Source organism: Lichenostomus cassidix, chromosome 3 (assembly GCF_008360975.1).
Source record: "Lichenostomus cassidix isolate B80296 chromosome 3, HeHo_3.0, whole genome shotgun sequence".
NCBI classification, from domain to species: Eukaryota; Metazoa; Chordata; class Aves; order Passeriformes; family Meliphagidae; genus Lichenostomus; species Lichenostomus cassidix.
The window spans coordinates 5260895-5280537 of record NC_139483.1 but is presented as its reverse complement, the minus strand read 5'-3'; the positions used below and the strand labels follow the sequence as shown (position 1 = coordinate 5280537).

Genomic DNA, 19643 nt, shown 5'->3' with positions numbered 1-19643 from the left:
GTGATGTCAAGTTTAAACCTTCAAGGCCAGTCCCATGCCTGGGAAATCCAGTTTTATCCATCTATTGATAAAGACTGTAACAGTATTTAAATAATGCCTTTTCAACTTAATAGCTACTTAGTGGTAGATTGCAAAATACCTTTCTAAGAAGATTGTTAAAATTGTAATAACTCAAAGGCAGTATTTTTTGTCACCAGATTACACAATATAAATTTACACAACTGAAGAAAATTATAAAGGATTAAGCCAGTTTTTTTCAGGTTTTATTTGTAACAAGATTTTCAGCAGTTCTGCTCTACAAAATCTCTGAGTAGCAGTAGAAAAGTGAACCTCCTCTACTTAATGTCTTCATCGAAGTGTACAATGATGGGATCGTGGCCTGTTGATCTCACAAACTTCAGGAAGTCATCGGGGCTTAAGCCCATGGTTGCAGAATTTGTCATTGGATGAAAATACACCTTTTCATGGCCCCCTTCAAGCAAGGCAGCATCCAGCACCAGCCTCACATCGCCCTGGTCACAGAAGAGGGCGAGCGGCGTGGCACAGCCCTGGCCCACTTTGAGCTTTTCCAGCATGGCGTTTTCATCAGCAAATCTTAGGTTTCCACTTCCAACGCCCAGTTTTTTACCAAGTTCGTTTAAATTGACCTGCCTGTTGTGCAGGACACTCACCAGCCAGAACCCTTTCTTCTTCTTGTCTTTAAGGAACAGGTTTTTACTGTGACCTCCTTTCATGTGTTGGACGTGGGGCATCATTTCTTCAACAGTGAACACCTGGAAAACAGCGCCAGTGTGGTGTCAGTCTCCTATATCCCATCAGACTCCCACTCGTGTACTGGCAGATACCTTTTGTTAAATACTGAGAAAATACTGAATGTTCTACTCGGCCTGAAAGCTGTACCGTTTTATGAAGAAATTTTAACAGAACGCGAATAAAATGTAATGAACTGCTCCAGCACACTTTCAGAATAATTTCTGTCTCGTGGGTACAGCAATGTCTGGCTTTAAAGGCAGCACTGGGAGCGCTCCCGTTTGCCACCGCACTCCACACACTGGAATGACGTGGCTTGCAGTTGGGAGCGAGAGAAAGTCTGGGACGCTGCCGACTTCAGGACAAAGTGGGTGGACGGTAGCTCCTCAGACTGCCAGGGAACTGCAGGGGAAAAGGGGCAAATCTGGAGGCACAGAGTCAAAGCAACCAGAAACCCCCCCCAAACATTCTGCCAGGCCCTTCGTCACATGGCGAAAACTTCCCCATCGATAATTATGCCAAAAACTCTGGCGCAGGGTTTCAGTCCCGGATTTCCCGGATCCCGGGGAGGCCGGGGCGCGGCTGCATACCTCGGGGTGCTCGGCGGTGACGGTGGCGATGCTGAGCTCCCGCAGCCGCCGCTCCAGCGCCTCCCGCAGCTCTGCCGCCATCGCCCTGTGCCGCTCCGCTCCGCTCCGCCCCGAGCCCGGCCCGCCCACGGGCGGCTCCTCCCGCAGAGAGCGGGGAAATCCATTCCATCCGCGCTGGTTTTCGCTGAGGAACGAGCCCCTGCCGTTCACAAGTGGGTGTAATGTGTCTCCATCCCACCTGAGCCTCCCCTCCCGCACATTTCAATGCATGTCACGTTCTCTAAAACAATTTATTTCTCAATCGGGACATTAACACATTGCTTCGACGTACATCCTGCTTCGACACACTTCCAGTGTGAACTGTATTTGGTTTCAAATGTAAGTTTGAATATGTAAGTTTGGTTTCAGGTATTTGTCTCAATTTAACCTATTAATCTTTTCGTACATGACCTAACTGTAACTTCAGGTTCTGGCTTGCTCCTTATGCACAGTTTGGCTGAAAGTGCTGTTAGATTAAAAAAGTTGAACAAATTCAGAGCTAAAAAGAAAATCAAAATAAAGTAAACTATTTTTGATACGCCCTAAGAACGAGAACTGCACAATTTGTATTTTTTTAAAGGCAACGAATAATAATCAGGATTTGCAGTTAAGGGACAAAGCCAAGCATTAATGGCCACATAGTTGGCAAATAATTCTACAACCCAAACCATCGCCCTGACCTATGACATCAACCAAAATTATTTGTTTCCAGTTTGCCCTTCAGAAAAACGGGCAATCTGTAATAAAGCCTTAAATTAAACCAGCATGACTCTGTGGTTAAGAGACGTGGATAAAATATGATCCCACGCTAATTCCCAGAGCCTTACAGCAGCACACAGAAAGATTTCCAGGCAGCATCCAAGAGAAGATCAACTCAAAAAGCAGATTTGTGGTACACTCTGATGACTGTTTCACATGCTAAATTTATCTTTCCAATAAAACGTTTTCCAGGTCAATCCCAGGCAGTCCCGGGATGTGTTGCCCTCACAGTGTCCCTGTGCCAGCCCTTCCTTCCCAGTGTGTCTCCCTGACTGCTTTTAATGTGCTTTGCACAACTTCTCGTATTTATGCTATTTTTTTAAACTGAGATCTATTTTTGAGATGATTTTACCCATGGAGAAACACTCAAGGGCCCTGTGAATTTCAAGGTGTCAGAACCCAGCCTTTGAAATTCAGAACACTTATTTTTTCAACACTCAGCATGGTAAATGAGCAAATACTTGTAGGAGAGATACTGAGGGCAGCAAAACAGGTAGTTACAGCTCTTGCCAGCATGTGGAAAACCACAGGTGAACTACCACAGGTCCCACATTATAGGAAAAGAGCATAAAACACACAGCTCAAATATACGTACAGGAAATCATGGTCATTACTCATCACACACATTTTGCAGTCTGCACAGGGATCGCCACACCATCAGCGCTGTCCCCAGTGGACCCTCGGGATTAGCTCTGGGTTTCACAACCACCATTCACCAGGTAACATCAAGGATTTTTCATTTACAGAGCTTTGTTTTCCCTAGTCCATTAAGTGGCGCTATTTTAGAGACGCCAAATTAGAGGGGGCTTAAAAATCAACCACGTTAGAGCTTTAGGTTGGAGGCCATGGCAAAGAAAAAGCTGCTACCTGGTACCAGGCAGGAGTAAAACAGGTAGGTAGGTAGGTAGATAGATAGATAGACAGATATTTTTTAAAAATAAGTTTCTAACCCCCGGAATCGGGGCTAAACCCAGACAATCTGTCCCCTCACGGTCTCCCGCTCCCCTCTCCCCTCAGGGATTTCCCGCCTCTCCTGAGGCGAAGCCCCGCCCCCGCCCGGCCGGCCCGAGGCGCACAGCTGCGCATGCGCGGTGCCCTCGCGCCCCCCAGCGGCGCGTGCGCGGAGAGCGGCGCGCCCGGCGTGAGGCGCGGAGGGACAGGGCGGCCGCTTGCCTTCCCGCCTGCCTTGCCTTCCCTCTTCCCCTCCTTCATCCCCTCCGGCATTGCTCGGGCTGTCAGGGCCGGGGGCTCGGAGAAGGGCGCTGCCCCCGCGGGGAGGGCGGGCTGCAGCTGACAGGTACTCATGAGCCAGCAGGATGGGCAGAGAGCAGCGGGAGCGGAGTCCTCGCTCGCCCGCCCCGGGAGCCGGGAAGGGTTTGCCGCAGGCTGAGCCTGCCGTGGGTTTGGCCGCTGTGAGCTGGGCCAGGGTCGCTTTGACCTTGTGTTGTTTGTTTGTTTGTGTGCAGCGTCTTGTGACAGCTCCGGGGCTTCCTCGGTTTGACCGGTGCGGCCCCTTTAAGGTTCCCATTAGGGGAAAAAAAAAGAAATAAAACCAAAATAGCTGGTTTTGGTTGGTTGGCGTGTCGTGTGCTCACTTCCTGCGGGTATCCGGGTGCCAGTGAGGCTTTAAAGAGCCCGCTGCCGCTCTGGGAGGAGCCCAGAGTGTTCCCTTCCCTTTGAGGTGACACAGGACACCTGTGAGAGGGACAAGGAAGGTGCACAGATCCCTGAGCAGGACAGAGCCACAGGGCAGCTCGGGCGGGAAGGGACCTTAAAGCCCAACCAATTCCACCCCTGCCATGGCCAGAGACACCTCCCACTATCCCAGGTTGCTCCAAGCCTCGTCCAGGCTGGCCTTGGATGCTTCCAGGGATGGGACAGCCGCAGATTCCCTGTGCCAGGGCAGAATAGGCAGCTCTGAGCGAAAGGAGAAGCTCAAGCAGCTCAGTTACCCTGTACTGTTGTACAGGGTAATTGGGAAAATGACTCAAACCAAAGTTAAGGTGGTTAAAACAAGACGTGGGATGATCTGACAGAAGCTTGATTGCTGAGCCAGGGCTTAGCCTCGTAGGGTGCCTCTGGCCACATCACAGCACTGGTGTCTCTGCCATGCTGTGCTCTTTCAGTGGTGATTCTGTCTGGAAATGCTCACGTAAGAGGCATTTTGCAGATGTGTTTTGCTGGCTTAGAGAGTTAGGTGGCACTTGGTAATTCTGTCATTATAGCACAAAAAGTGCAAATGTGCTTTTTTTTCAGATGTCAAAGAACCTGCAATGGGGGAATTAGTAGTTTATATCAAGATCAGTGGAGAAGGATGGAAGATTTGTAAGCTCTTAGTAGATCTGTGTGTCTGCAGTGGGGTAGTGGAGAAAGGTGATGTGCAGAAGGAAATGGAAAAGCTGAAACAATTCCTAAACAGTTTAATTATTTTTCTGTGTTAAAAAGCCTGTTTGGAAACATAACATTTGTACCTTGTGTTCCTGTCCATTTTATCCTGAGAAAGAGGCTCTTTGAGCCTCGAGGCTGATCTCAATGTGTGCTTTGTGTTTCCAGTGAGGAAATGAGCCGAGGGTTGCTGCTGAGGTTTGAGAATCTGGTGCAGCTCCGTGGTGCCTGCCAGCAGCTGCGTGCTCTGTGCTCCAGGAAGGCTTGTGGAGCACAATGGAAGCCTGTGCAGTCATCTGCACATCCCGTGGGGTCCCTCCTTATGCATCCACACCTCTGGCCAAAAGACAGATTAATCAGTGCTGCCTTACCACAATGCAGATATCTAGCCACAAAGGAGGTAATTAAGGACATCCAGTAATCCCTGGTTTTCTGTGGAAAGTGCAAATGCTCAGTTTGAACATTTTAATTAAAGAAAAAAGTGCTTTATTAATGAATATAGAGAAGTTGTTATAAACCTATAAGACAAAATGTATTTAATGTATGACTTTATTGCCATTCCCTCTCAAATACTGGCTTAGACCAGTAACATCATGAATTTTTGCAGAGGCAAGAAGAAATCATTACAAACGAAAATGGAAATTATTTTGTTGATTCTTGTCCTTGTTCTGAAAAGTTAAAAAATATTAAGGTTCATGTGGTATACATTTTAAATGTTTGTTATGATGTGTTAAATCATTCATTTATTGTAATTAATTGGGATTATAGTAAAAAATATGTGTTTACCTCATATGGCTTGAGAGCATTGTCTTTTTAATATTTTTGTTATTTCTTAGTTTATCTGTTCCTGTATATGTGTCTAATTCCACGTAGGAGACAAAAAAGAAGAAAAAGAAGATTCCACTGACGAGAGGTGAAGTGGAGATAAGGCCAACAATGACTGTGGAGGAACTGGCACGAGCTATGGGCAAAGACATAGGTGAGAGCCTCTCAGGGCCCTGAAACAGCAAAATCTGTCACACCACCCCCACCAGGGGGAAAGGCAAAGATGTCTTCAGTGGCATTAGCCAGTGGTTGTTAATTCACTGAAAATCCAGAGTAGGAGTAGGATTTGGGATTCAGGAGCATTTCATTAAAACAGTCATTTGATTAACTGGGAGTAGGCAAGACTGTTCTGGACTTGCTCCCTGTAACAATTTTTGACTACTGTAACATGTTCTGTATTTCTGTGACCAAAGAGAGCAGCATATAATCAGATTTATCAAATTTCCTTCCTCCTTGAATCATTCATTTGCTGTTGTCTTTATATGAGTTTCAGTTGTTTTTTTTCTGGGGGTTAATGAAAAGAGAGCTTCGAAAATCTGAGCAAAAAAATAAGATTATAGCAGCTAAAAGAGGTGGTCATTATCAGTAGATCTGCAAAAAGTTCTGTTCTGCAACTATGCAGATTAATGGGAATTTTTAGATAAATCTACTATAGAAAAACTGCTTTGTGAATGATACTTACTAGCACAATATAAACTAATGACAAAGTCTAATGGAGTGAGTTGGGTTTTTTGCCCCGCATGTTTTTGTGGATGCAGTTGTTAAATGTGTTTGTTTTCTACAGATCATGTTTATGAAGCACTGTTGTACACAGACGTTAACCTTGATTCAGTAGAGCCAGACTCCATTTTGCAGGAAGATCACATCAAGATGATTGTTCAGAAATCAGGAATGAAGTATAAATCAGCAAAACTGAAGGAGGAAAAGGAAAGAAAAAACACAGATGCTGTGAAGAGGCAAGTTGGGAACTGTTCTTTTTGGCTCTTTTTATTCTCTTTCTTTCTGCAGGTGTTTGGGGAGGAGCCTTGACTGTGCAGCACTGAGTGCTGGTAGATGTCTCTTCTTTGCTGTGGTGGGCATGGCTCAGTGAATTTGTTTTTGCATTTCCAACCCTCATTTTTGCTGTAATTACAGACCTCCTCCAGACCCTGCAGTACTGACCCCACGGCCCCCAGTTGTCACCATCCTGGGACACGTTGACCATGGGAAAACAACCCTACTGGACAGCCTGCGGAAAACCCAGGTGGCGTCCATGGAAGCAGGAGGAATCACACAGCACATTGGTGCTTTTCTTGGTATGATCCAAGTGGAATGTGCTCAGGTGGAGCACCATTTCCTCTCCATCTCACACAGCAGGCTGACTTGCTGCTAGTTCATTGGGGGAAAAGGTTCCACATAAACATTTTATATGTAAATGGTGAGAAGGGAAACCAAAACAGAAAATGTCTGTTGCTGGTAACTGTTGGAACTATGTAGATGGAACTTCAAAGTAAATTGTCTGCACACTTGAAATGAGACTGTTTTGGATTATGGAAGATCCCTGGACACTTTGTCATTCCTGAGGGTTTAACAGCACCTTTTGACCTCCTTGCCAACAGTTACCTGACTGCCTAAAATATGTCATTATTATTAAAAATGTTTTCAAAGGAGTGGTGCTTGGTCTGCAGTACTTGGTGAAATGCTGATTTTAAGCTGTACCATTTGTTCACAGTGCACATGCCTTCTGGGGAAAGGATCACCTTCCTTGACACTCCTGGCCACGCAGCCTTTTCAGCCATGCGGGCGAGAGGCACCAACGTCACCGACATTGTCATTCTGGTGGTGGCAGCAGAGGATGGAGTCATGCAGCAAACCATAGAGTCCATCGAGCATGCCAGAAATGCAGGAGGTACAGTGTGGGGTGCTCTGGGAGCTTTGCTTTTACCTCTCAAAAAACCCTCCTTGGACTGCAATCCACAGAACTTGGGAAGTACCTGTTCCACTCCCATTCCTTGTCCCCTGAAACATGTTTGAAAATGTGCCAAATGTTGCAGTAGTACATGAAGATACTAAAATACTAATATTTGGCAGGATGTGGGTTTGTTGTCTGGGTTTTCTTTTTTTTCCTTTTTACATGGATAACTCCAGCTTCCTCCTGGTAGCTCATATCTCAGTGGCTGTTCAGGGAAGTGATTTGTTCTAAGTGGCCATAATCTGCTCTCTTTTCTGGCAGCTGTGGTAGTAGCAGCAGGTTTTGGTTAGGTTGGTGCCAAGTTTGTTTGCTCTCTTTTTAGTTCCTCTTATCCTGGCCATTAATAAATGTGACAAACCCGAAGCTGATCCTGAAAGAGTAAAGAAGGAATTGCTGGTTCATGATGTGGTCTGTGAAGAGTTTGGAGGTGATGTCCAGGCTGTAAATATTTCTGCACTCAAGGTAAGGTTATGCTAGAAAAAACGATGGTGTTCACAGGTGTCTAATATGTGCAGAAAGATGCATTTTTATTTGGCAGCTGGAAAATAAAATGCTTTTCTTCCTGGTATTTGATACCTTGCCATGAGCTCAGTGCTACTTGCTCTTGCCAGAATTATTTGAAACACCTCGAAGTATATTTTGAGTTTCAGACTTTCACCAAGCAATATTATCTCATTTTTCTTCTGGTAGTTCAGTCCAGCAGTTTTGTCTCTGATGTCCTGAAGTCTTGGCTGGGTATTAAATGTCATCACGTTTCAATGGGGGAATTTGGAACTAAGGATTCAGCTTCTGATCTCACTTTAATTGGGCACTTCCTTTATTCTGTGTATTTTTGTGTGGTTTTATGCAGGGGGAAAACCTGATGGTTTTGGCAGAAGCAACTGTTGCTCTGGCAGAGATGTTGGAACTGAAGGCAGATGCCACGGGGCTGGTGGAGGGGACTGTCATTGAGTCTCGGAAAGACAAAGGGAAAGGGTGAGTCATTTGCCACCTCTGCAGCTTCAGTGAAGCAGTTTGTAACAACACAGACACACTCTCCTGTCAGTAAATAAAGCTGGAACACTTTCTTTGCAGTGTTCCTAACTAAAGCCTTGCAATACTGCTCTGCAACACAAGTAGTTATAAACTGATGGGGCAAAATTCATCATATTCCGGAAGTGAAACGAAATCCTGTGACAGGAAATAGTTTAAAATGGTAGAACTGATTTGGTTCTTTTTAGATGTCATTAAAAAAGGAGGAATGATGAAGTTAACAAAATTCTTGATGAGTTTTATGTAACATGACATTCTACTCTTATGTACCTTAGTCCATTTGCAGGTTCTATGTGAACAAGGTGTGTCCTGCCCTGTTTAAAAATGAAGTGAATTCTAGAAAGTAGTTGGGATTTGTTGTGTGGGGTTGGGGGTTTTTTGGTGAGTGTTCACTTAATGTGTAAAATCAGTCTGTTTCTGAGTTCATAAATTCCAGATTTTGGTTTGATCTGTAGAAATTAAAAGTACAGGTTATGGGGTTTTGCAAGTCACTTAAAAGTTTGATGAGCACTCTAGTAAATCATCACAGGAATATTCTGCCTGTGATGGATCACAAATCCATTCTGTTCGTGTTGTGCCTACATAACCATGAAGACAGGGAGAAACAGCACTTGAATTTTGTTATTTTTCTCCTCTGCTCTTCACTAGTCCACTCACCACAGCCATCATCCAGAGAGGAACTCTGAGGAAAGGCTGTGTTCTGGTTGCAGGGAAGACCTGGGCAAAAGTGCGTTTCCTGTTTGATGAGAATGGCAAAGCTGTGGAGGCAGCTTCACCAGGCATCCCTGTGGAAATCATGGGCTGGAAGGAAGCCCCATCAGCAGGAGATGAAATCCTTGAAGTAGAATCTGAGGTACAGAAAGAGCTGTTCAGTGGAAAGCTCACACTGCAGGAAGGTGCATGGGAAGGAGCTGAGTAACAAAATAATTGAGGGCTTTCATTCTAAATCACCTGGATAATCCCATGAAAGGTCGAGCATGGGGATTAAGGGACCTGAGCTAGATGCTCTGGAAGAGGAATGAGGGTTTGCATTTGCCTCTTTCTTTTCCACCTTTCCCCTGCTGGACTGCCCTCATCTCCACTGGAACGATGCAGTGCTTCAGGAGATCCCTGTTTTAATTTTAGAAAGAAATTTTCTTTTTGCCTGACAAAAAGAAAATGCATAAAATACAGCTTGAAATAGGTGTTGTGAGAGCTGGAAAAACACCACATGAAAGAATGAACAATAATACTCTTCTGCAATGCAGAGAGACTGTAAAAATAGGCCTGGAGTCATGTGGTAGCTCAGGGAGGAAAAGCTCTTGTCTCATTCTCTGCCATCTGTGCAGCAAAACCTGTAGTTAAATGTGAAAGAAGAGTGAGCCTGTAGAGAAGATGCAAAAGGATGAAACTGCATTATTGTAGTGTTCTGATGCAGTGCTTTAAAGGTAATGTTTCTGTCTTTTTGCCCAGCAAAGGGCACAGGAAGTTGTGGCTTGGAGGACCTATGTTGAACAACAGGAGAAGCTGAAAAAGGATCTGGAAGTTATTGAAGCAAAGCAAAAGGAGCACAGGTTGGAATATGAGAAGAAGCAGCAGAAGCTGGCCCACCTGACCTGGAGACAGAGGAAGGCAGTGCTGTACAAGGCCAATAAGCATCTGATGTTTTCAAGGCCTAAAGAGAGAACAGAGAAGGACGAAAACACACTGTCATTAATACTTAAAGGTGCTGTCCCTGTCTGTTTCTGTGCTTCTCACATGCTCAGTCTGAAACAGAGCTCTAAACTGAACACAGTTTCTGTTACCAGAAGTTGGATCAGTTTAAAACTGATTATTGAGCTTCTCTCATAATAGCAGGGGCATCAGAAAGCATCCAGTAGTCAGGATGCAATTCCAGCAGGGCCAGAGCAACAGGAAAACTTAACATGCCCAACCCACTTACCCAGGAGCTCCTGAGTTAAATCCATACATATCAACCCCTATATGTATGGATTTATACACATACACATATAAAAAACCCTATAAATAATTAAAAAATACAAGCACTTCACATCAGCAAAATAGAGGAGAAGAACAATTACGTATTTCAGTGGGACAGGAGGGACTTGGTTTAACCTCATTTGGTGATACTCAAGCAGTGATTGTAGGTAAAAACTTGCAAACTTGGCCTGACAGTGACAGCAGATGTAGAGCCTCTGGTCCTACTGTGTTTATCCTGTTTATTTTTGGAATTAACAGACTTGTTAGATGGGTTTTAACATATAAAAATCTAGTAAGAGTGATAGATGTCAAAAGCCCTTTCTGTTGCATTGTGTGGAGTTGACATTAGTTGTACTTCTGTGTCTTTGACGTACACAAAGTCAGCAGTACTTCCATTTATCCATGCAGGTGATGTGGATGGATCTCTTGAAGCTATTCTGAACATTCTGGACAGCTATGATTGTGAAGATGAATGTAAACTGGATATTGTCTACTTTGGAATGGGAGATATCAGTGAAAATGATATCAATCTTGCTGAAGCATTTAATGGTGTGTGTTTAAAAATCACTCTACACTTTTGAAATTACTGACATACCCAAATGGGTAGGCTTCAGTCAGGTTTTGTTTTCTTAATAGTAATTAGCACCAATAAGGTAAAGTTACATGTATCTTAAAAATGTTTGCTTGAACGTCAAACTGGTGCAGGGGGGAGGCTGGAAGTCTCATGGAAATGGAAGGATTCTGGAAAAGCTGTTGCCAGAAATTCAGTTTTTAAGGTGACTGGCTCTGACTCTTAAGCTGTTTCATGAAGCTCACACAGGGCAAAGCTAGCAGAGCAGGTTAGAAGGCAGCTGGATCTAGGACTGAGTCAGTTGCTGTTTGTACCCTGTAATTCTCACCTGCTGCCAAGGGTGAGGTCACTGGACCTGCCATAGCCCACAGGTGGGTGAGAATTATTTAGAATTCACTTCCACCTTTATTTGGACAACCAAACTGGTGTTCCAGCCCAAAAATGAGAGACACAAGTCCTTTACATGAGCTGTGTGTGTTGTTTTCTGCTTTGATACCTCCAGTTCTGTCATCAGGGACCTTCTGTGGGCTTTTCTGGGCCATTTTGGTAGGAGGTTTGTAGCAGTCCATGTGCCATGGTGGGAGAGGTAAATGGTCCTTCCTTAAAAGAGGAGTAAAATGCTGTTTCTTGTTTTGCTGACTGCTAATTCTGCCCTGTGCTGCAAAGTTGCGCTTTTTAACTGCTTAGATGATCTCTTGTAGTCATCACTTGACAATGTTTCATTTATCAGGTGTTATATTTGGATTCAGTGTGAAAGCCAATAACAGTATTAAAAAGCTGGCTGATAAAAAGGGAATAAAAATTAAACTTCACAACATAATCTACAAACTTATAGAAGACTTGAAGGATGAGCTGAATTGCAGGCTGCCCTCAGCTGTGGTGGAGACTACAATAGGTGAGTTTTCATTGACTGATACCTATTTGCCTCAGTTTATTCTCCATAGTAGTGTTCCTCTTGTATCAACTATTTTATACTCCTCTGCAACTGCTTTTCTGTTTTGTTATAAAGCATGGCAAATAGAAAAATGCAGCCTGCTTTTCCCTCATGCCAGTTTGTTACTCCTATAGACTTCAACTTGACTTTTTTCTTTCAGGGGAAGCTTCTGTTCTAGACACCTTCTCTGTCACAGTAGGAAAAAACAAAATTCCAGTGGCTGGATGCAGAGTGCACAAGGGGCTGCTGGACAGAAAAATGAAGTTTAAGCTAATCCGTAACAGGGATGTGATTTGGAAAGGTGAGTGGAATTGCCACAAAACAAGGATTGGTGTTTAGTATTTTTAGACATTGCTAGTTGCATGGAAAGTTAGTGCAGTGTCCACAGCTGATCCTAAAGAAATCCTGAATGCTGTACAGGATGGAAAGTCACCAAATACTTGTGTATTGTTTCCAGACCTTTTTCCAGCCACCCACTGTGGCAGGAAAGCAGGAGTGTCACAGGATTTACCTGCTAAAAAGATCTGGTGTCTGCCTTTCATTAACCACAGACACCCTCAACCCCTACATTTTCCTGCTTTCCTTGTGTAGCTATGAAGTGAAACATTAATTCTGCAGGAAGGGCAAACCAAACCACTGCTGGTGGCCTCTCTTTAATGTATTTTCTCTTTGCAGGATGCTTATCATCACTGAAGCACCATAAAGATGATGTCCAGGTAATAAAAACAGGAATGGATTGTGGACTGAGTTTGGACAAAAATCTGGAATTCAATATTGGAGATGAAATTATCTGTTACGAAGAAAAAGAAGTTCAACAGACAACTTCCTGGGACCCAGGATTTTAAAGACATTTTAACACATGAACACTAAAGGACATATATTCCTCACTGGCCCTTAACTCTTAATATTAAATGAACTTTGAGAGACGCACAGGAGCTGTTCTTTATATCAGAGCATTTCAGATACATTTTATATCCAAAGTGTTCTGCTTTTCTACCATGTCAAGCAACCAGCTGCCCGCTGTGGAAAACAAGATAAACCTAACTACAGGCACTTCAGGAGTGCAAAACCATCATGGTAAAATATTTCTGATGACAATCTCCTGGATCCAAAGCAGCTGAGCCATCTCCTCCCTCCCCTCCTGAGTGCTGCTGTGCAGTATTTCAGTGTCTGCACTTTGTCAGTAGGACTTCCATACCCCATTCTCTAGCACCGACCGACCCACTTGCACCCATGATTCTGCACCTCCCAATTTTCTATTTTTCCAGATCAGAACTGTCTCATGTTAAAGAGACCACTTCTAAAATTATGTCAGGTGTTGGTTTTTTCCCTTTCACAACTGGTGCACCCAATATTCTTTAGATCAAGTTGCTGCTTCAGTTTTGGACAAAGTATTTCATCCTAGCTGGCAGGCAGCACTCAAAGATTCACCAAATTTTCTCACTGATCAGCAGAGAGGAAACAGAACGCCACAGAAATAAATCCTTAAACCGTAGAGAAGGTCAGATTTTTATTGTCTGGTACATTTACTTGTCTTCTGGCTTATTGAAGCAGTATGTCAGACAGCACTTGCCACAGTAATGTCTGTCAAAGTGACTGGCCATGAAGACTCCAGCCCCACACTCCTCTGAGGGGCACTCCCGGCGCAGGCGGCTGATCTTGCCGTTCTCATCCACCTGGGAAAGGCAAACGGGCAATGGCTCACACACAGTCTCCACCTTTTAGCAACACCAATCATTTTGAGATTTTCCACTGGCAAAATAGTTTTTGTAATGGTTACTGTATCAAACTCCTTGAGGCAAAACTCAGAAGTGCCCAAATGCAACAGATTGTATCTCTTATTTAACAGGGGGTATATTTGGAAATAGAAGTTTAAATAAGAAATACACCAGGCTCTGTGTAGACATGTGCTCCATGTTCACCCTGGTGAGAACTGAGTTTCCATCAAGTTTCTCCTGGAATTAGTTCCACCTACCTTGTAGTACTTGAGCACTGCAAGCTTAACCTTCTTTCTCTTATGCTTGTTCTTCTTGGGAGTTGTGTAAGACTTCTTCTTCCTTTTCTTGGCACCACCACGAAGTCTCAGCACCAGATGAAGGGTTGATTCCTGTTTGTAAAGCATATGAAATACACTCAAAATGCTTTCTCAGGACAAGTGCACCATTTAAGCAGGCTTCTTTTACCTAGAGAAAGTAGATTTCAAGTGCCAAGCACTTAAGAAAACTCTAAAAGGATTATTTGCTGTTAAGATGACATGCCAAGCCCCCAGCATCAACACTGCCCAAATCCCTTAATTTGGTTTAATCTACTAGAAACATTTCTTAGCCTCAGCTATGCCTGTGCCTGTTCCTGGGTACTGCACTGCTGTGTGCAGCCTTTTCCACTCACTTTTTGAATATTGTAGTCAGACAGTGTCCGTCCATCTTCCAGCTGCTTCCCAGCAAAGATCAGCCGCTGCTGATCCGGAGGAATGCCTAATAGTGACACAAACCAGGAATAAATGAGGGACATGAGCTACAGCATGCTATGATAAAATCAAGACTGCTGCAGAAAATTACATCTGTGTAAGACCAACAGCAATCCACAAGAGTGGACGGACAGAATATATGTAACATATACTGGCTCATATTAATATATAATAGTCAATAAGCGCCTCTCGAACCTACCCTCCTTATCCTGGATCTTCGCTTTCACATTTTCTATAGTATCAGAAGGCTCAACCTATTGTGAAACAGAAGAACAGAATCAAAACGCGCTGCACATTTTAATTAGCCCAGAAACGCTGGAAAACCACGACGAGCTCCCGGCAGACGGCCATTCCGACCCGGACCGCGTGGCCTGAACCGGGCCGGCCAGCGCAGGGCCGAGCTCCCCAAGCATCCCCGGGCTCCCCAGGCATCGCCGGGCCCCCCACGCACCCCACCCCCGGGCCCCCCATACTCCTGGCCCTCCCGGCGCATCCCGCCGCCTCCCGGCACATCCCCGCGTTTCGGAGCGCCGCAAGGCACGGGGGCCCGGCCCGGCGGCTCACCTCGAGGGTGATGGTTTTCCCCGTGAGGGTCTTCACGAAGATCTGCATGGCGAGGCGGGCGGGGGCTGCGCGGGGAGGCGCGGGGCGGCGGGGCCGGAGCGCGGGCTGCCCGCGCTGCTCGCGGAATGGCGGCGGCGGCCTGAGAGAGCGCCCCACCCGCACGCACGGGGTTTCCTGCGCGCCGCAGGGAGGGGCGTGCAACGCGGCTGGACTACGGCTCCCGGCATGCCCCACCCGCGCGGGCGGCGCCAGCGCCTGCTGGGAGATGTAGTCCCGGCGGCTAGGAGTGGGCGGGAACTTCGGCTCCCACAGTGCACCGCGGCGGCCGGCGTGAGGGGAGGTGGCGGAGCAGCCATGACGCGGGGAGGAGCTGCCGTGAGGGGAGGAGGAGGAGGAGGAGCCGCTGTGACTGTGAGGCGGGGCCGCCGTGAGAGGAGGAGGAGGAGCTGCCGTGAGGGGAGGAGGAGCTGCCGTGAGGGGAGGAGGAGGAGCCGCTGTGACTGTGAGGCGGGGCCGCCATGAGGGAAGGAGGAGGGGCCGCCGTGAGGGTGGGATTCTTCAGGCGCCGGGCGTGGTCCTGTTCTGGGCTGTGGTGGCCGTCGGGGCGATTATTATTTTAGGGATAGCGGGATTTTCGGGTGCCTGCGTTTCGGTCAAGGCCATGTTGGTCACGACTTGGAGCAGCATGCTCTAGTGGGAGGTGTCCCTGCCCATGGTAGGGGGTTGGAACTGGATGCGCTTTAAGGTTCTTTCCCCCCCAAACCATTCTGGGATTCTATGATTCTCCGCAGTGCGAAATGCCAGAATTCGATGTCCTGGCTCCTGAGGAGGCAGTTTAAACACATCACAGCCCCTTTGTCACCTGCAGATCAGTGCCAGATTTATATTTGGGGGTGCAGAGCAAAGATTTTTAAAATTAGCAAAGCCGTCGGTAAGTTGGGGATAAAGTAGCCCCGAGTCCCGATTTGGAAATTACTCGTTAGGTGGTTTTATGTTTCTGAGTCGAATATGGGAAAGGCTAAAGCAGAGTGAGGCTTGCTTGAATAAATCAGCTGTGGCCATTTGAACAATTTCAACCCTACTATGTTTTGATCAGAGACTGAGAAAGTGGGTTGTGGAGGGTAAGGACCATCTGAGGAGTGTTACGTTATATACAATAACGCATTTCACAAGATAACAAATATTTTTCAGATAATGAGCACTTGATAGTATATTAAAAGTGGTTTGCTGGGGTTTTTTTGTCTCCAGCTGGTATAAACCGGTTGTGACCTCTGTGTTGTTACAGAAATCAAGTTGCACATTTTCAGCTGGTTTTTGTGTCCCTGTAAACACTGCAGCAGAGTCAGGGTCACTGCAATGAATTCCCAATACCAGGAGTAACAGCAGGGTTCATGCTTGAAAACCACTTTTTGTGGCTTTATGGGAGTTATGAAATTACCAAGCTGTCCTAAACAAGGAGAAAATCAACATAACTAAAAGGACTAAATGACATTTATCCCACATGCCCTGTGCTGGCATCACCAGCCCTACTGCACAAACATTATTGCTGAAGTTCCTGAGGGATTCCTGCCTTTTTCAGCCACTGAGATGGGAATGCCTAGAAGAAATCAAGATTCCTCATTTTTGAGATGGGTAGGAATAAGGGTGACTGGCTCTGCTTTTAAACCTTGAGTTGGACTGCTGTTTTAAGACACTAAAATGCACAGCCACTGCTCCTTTGGTTTTCTACAGTGCAAAGGACATTTAGTGCCCACCTAGAGAAAATATGTTATTCCATGGTGCTGCAGCTGTCCAAATAAGCTCTGGTTACCTTCGTTTTTAATAACACTGGTGATTATTGGATCTGAGGTGAGTTTGGAGGCCTCCCCTCACAATGAAAAGCTTTTCTGCATTTTCATACTCTTGAATAATGTTACTTTGCTTTTGGGGATGCTTTTTCTTATTTTAGAGCAGCCCCATGGAGCTTGCTCTATTATTTTCCCTATTAATTTTACTTTCACTCTGCCATACTTATTAGAATGTTCCAGTAAGTTGTTTTTCTGTTCAGTCTCTCTCTATAAACATCATATCCAGAAATTCATCCACAGATAATGGAGTCTGTTACTGTATGCAAGAATATCCTCACTTCAGCCAAATGGGAATGTGAGGTGTTTATTTACCAGAATCAAGAATGGTTAAAGGAATGCAGTTTTTTCTTCACAGGAGATTAAAAGCTCTGGAATCTGAGCCCACAGCTCTGTTATACTACAGGGAAAGAGCAATGGAGCTTGAACTAAATAATGTGCAAAATGTGTTGTTTTAATTAAGACGTTGATAATTTAATTGTCTCTAGCTTCTTCATTTATATGTTTTAATGTTTTCATTCTTGTTTTATTTTTATATGGGAGCTGCTCATGATTATGTAAAACCTTGCTAATATGAAAACCTGAATTTAACTGATACACCAAAAGGTGTTTCATAAAAAAATCATCTGCCTGTGGGGATTTTCTCAGTTCTTAAAAAAATATCCTCAGTTTGAAAAAGTATATTTTGTATGAATATATCCGTTTATAAAGTTTGTGATTGCTTGGTTTGGGGTTTTTTTGTTACTATTTCTTAAAGGCTTAAACAGTTTTGACTCTGACATCTGAATTGATGAGGTAGTACTGGGGTTATCCTGCCCTGACATGTTTGTATTTCAGCTGTTCATGTCCCTGGTCAAACCGAAGAGTCACTTGGATATTTGGAAAGGAAAGAAGAAAAGTTTGTGTGCTCTGCCGTAGCAGTTTGCAATAGCACAGTTCTCACATCACACTGAATGCAGCCCTTCCAGGACACATTCTTTTGGTGACCCTGTTGGTGTTTAGAAAAGTGCTGGTGTGGCAGCCATGCACACTAAGTCACTTTTTATCCATTTTCAGAGGTTCCTCCTTGGCACTTGCCCTAAAGGAACTGAAATTGCAGCCATCAGCTGTTCTGCGTGTTGTGAAAACTGACAAGCTAATCTTACATACATTTCTGTGTGTACAGGTGAAAATGTACAACTTGAGGCCTTTCCCAAAGAATGCAGAGTCCTGGAAGGAATTGGGCATTAGAGGCTGTTGAAAACCCCAGTAATGCTACTCTCTATTTCTGGGTGCTTAGGTCTCACTGCTAATGTAATCCCTGGTTATTAAACACACAGTTTAGTTCATTAACTCATCTCCTATAGCCTGCTGAGGAACTGCTACACAGAAATAGCTCTCTCCTTTTTCTGGCCATTGATTAATTAGATTAGCTCTTCCCAAATCATAGATACTGTATTTTCTGTAATTTCACTTGAAAAACTGCATGTTTTAAGGACCTTCAGCCACCTGAGGTTTACTCATTACCTGCCAATGGTAAAATATGTGTCCTTTTCTTTCTTCTATGTTTTCTTCCTTAGACTGTTGTTGCCTAGGTTAAGATACCATTTAAAATTATTATTTTATTCCCTGGCCATATTTCAGACAACTTTATGGGAGGATTTTCAGGTTACCATCTCTTCTAGTGTTTCTTGATTTTGTCATTCTAGGTAATTTCTATTTACAGGAAAAAATATTCTTTATATCTATGTTTTCAAGTAAAATGTTAGATTTTAATATCACCACCAGCTTTTCCACAGTGTTCAGGGAAATTGGTGAAGATAATTGTGGGATTTTATGGTAGGGAAAGGGAGAGGTAACCATACACAAATATATAATAATCTTGCTCTTTGATTTCTCTTGGAAAACTGTCCTAATACTGCATTGACTGTCTCAGTCAGAAAACCATAATTTTCATTTATGAGGGCAGTTTCTTACCTCAGCCTATCACAAAAAGGATGTGTTTGTGCTACTGGAAGAAATGAGAGAGAGAAAAAAACACACCAAAATTTTAATAACAAACTTTGAAACTTGAAATTTTAGCTTAGGTCCCACTCCAGCCTGCAAGTTACTTTGGATTCAGTGCTTCTTTGGGCAACTTTCCAGGGGGAGAACTCTGCACACACTTGGCTTTTAGTGGAGTCTCCATAAGCTAACTCTTGGGCAACTTTCAACCTCAGCACTTACTGCTCAGGACACACAAAAACAAATGAAGTCCTACTTGGTTCCAAGGTCTGTAAGTTTTCAGAGCAGCTTTTTCTTGCACTGCCAGACCCAGTGGCAGAAGCTCTCCAGGCAGTGGGAACCCAAGCCAAGGGCAGAGAGCTGCAGCAAATCACATGGGCAGCATGTTCCAGGAAACCACTCTGCAGGCAGGCTAACACATATCTGCCTGGATTTACCTGAGAGAAGTGCTTGAATTTAAAGACAAAATTTCTGAAAATTAGGTTTTCTGCATCCACACATGGTTATTTGCATCTGTTGTGCTGTCTGTGTCTTGCTTTAATAAACTGCCCTTGACTTCTATGCCTGCAGCTCCCTTGTCATTCAGTTGCTGCTATGGGTTTCAGAAAAGATTTTGAGTGCAAGCAGGGATTTTGGCCTTTAAGTCTTTTAAATTAAACACTATTTCTCCTATGTGTTATTAATTTCATCACCTTTGTTTTTTTCAACTCAGTCTTTGGATTTCTAATCCACATTGCAATTAGTGAGTGAGTTCTGCAATGTGCTTAACATGAATAGTAAAAAGCTTTTTAGGCAAATGCAGGATATTTAAATGTGTTTTTTACTTTTCCTTAGACACATTGTTATTCTAAATGATACCACCGGTACCTTGGAAGACTGGAACAAGATGGTAGTTGCTTGTCGAGAAAATAAGGGTGAAAAATTACCTCAGGATGGAGTGCATGAAGATGAGAAAGATGCCAGGCTGATGAAGCACGTTTGCTGGTAGTT

At 44.4% G+C, this 19643-nt stretch overlaps 3 protein-coding genes across 3 annotated transcripts; 1 reads left to right on the top strand and 2 right to left on the bottom strand.

Moving 5' to 3' along the window:
* Positions 1-231: 231 nt before the first annotated feature.
* LOC146438928 (prolyl-tRNA synthetase associated domain-containing protein 1-like) lies at positions 232-1839 on the bottom strand. The gene is made up of 2 exons (XM_085054189.1): positions 1341-1839; positions 232-773 (listed from the first exon to the last, which is right to left on the bottom strand). Exons 1-2 carry the CDS (start codon positions 1419-1421, stop codon positions 336-338), a joined length of 519 nt encoding a protein of 172 aa, XP_084910315.1. The 5' UTR covers positions 1422-1839; the 3' UTR covers positions 232-335.
* A 1415-nt stretch (positions 1840-3254) lies between these two features.
* MTIF2 (mitochondrial translational initiation factor 2) lies at positions 3255-12725 on the top strand. The gene is made up of 14 exons (XM_085054166.1): positions 3255-3435; positions 4692-4923; positions 5397-5502; positions 6133-6304; positions 6483-6643; positions 7060-7236; positions 7622-7761; positions 8150-8274; positions 8980-9184; positions 9784-10036; positions 10699-10839; positions 11592-11756; positions 11956-12096; positions 12471-12725. The coding sequence occupies exons 2-14, from the start codon at positions 4699-4701 to the stop codon at positions 12638-12640; spliced, it is 2181 nt and encodes a 726-aa protein (XP_084910292.1). The 5' UTR covers positions 3255-3435; positions 4692-4698; the 3' UTR covers positions 12641-12725.
* Positions 12726-13292: 567 nt separating this feature from the next.
* On the bottom strand, positions 13293-14993 carry RPS27A (ribosomal protein S27a). Its single transcript, XM_085054167.1, has 5 exons — positions 14827-14993; positions 14462-14516; positions 14184-14269; positions 13771-13902; positions 13293-13471 (listed from the first exon to the last, which is right to left on the bottom strand). Exons 1-5 carry the CDS (start codon positions 14872-14874, stop codon positions 13322-13324), a joined length of 471 nt encoding a protein of 156 aa, XP_084910293.1. The 5' UTR covers positions 14875-14993; the 3' UTR covers positions 13293-13321.
* Positions 14994-19643: the final 4650 nt, after the last annotated feature.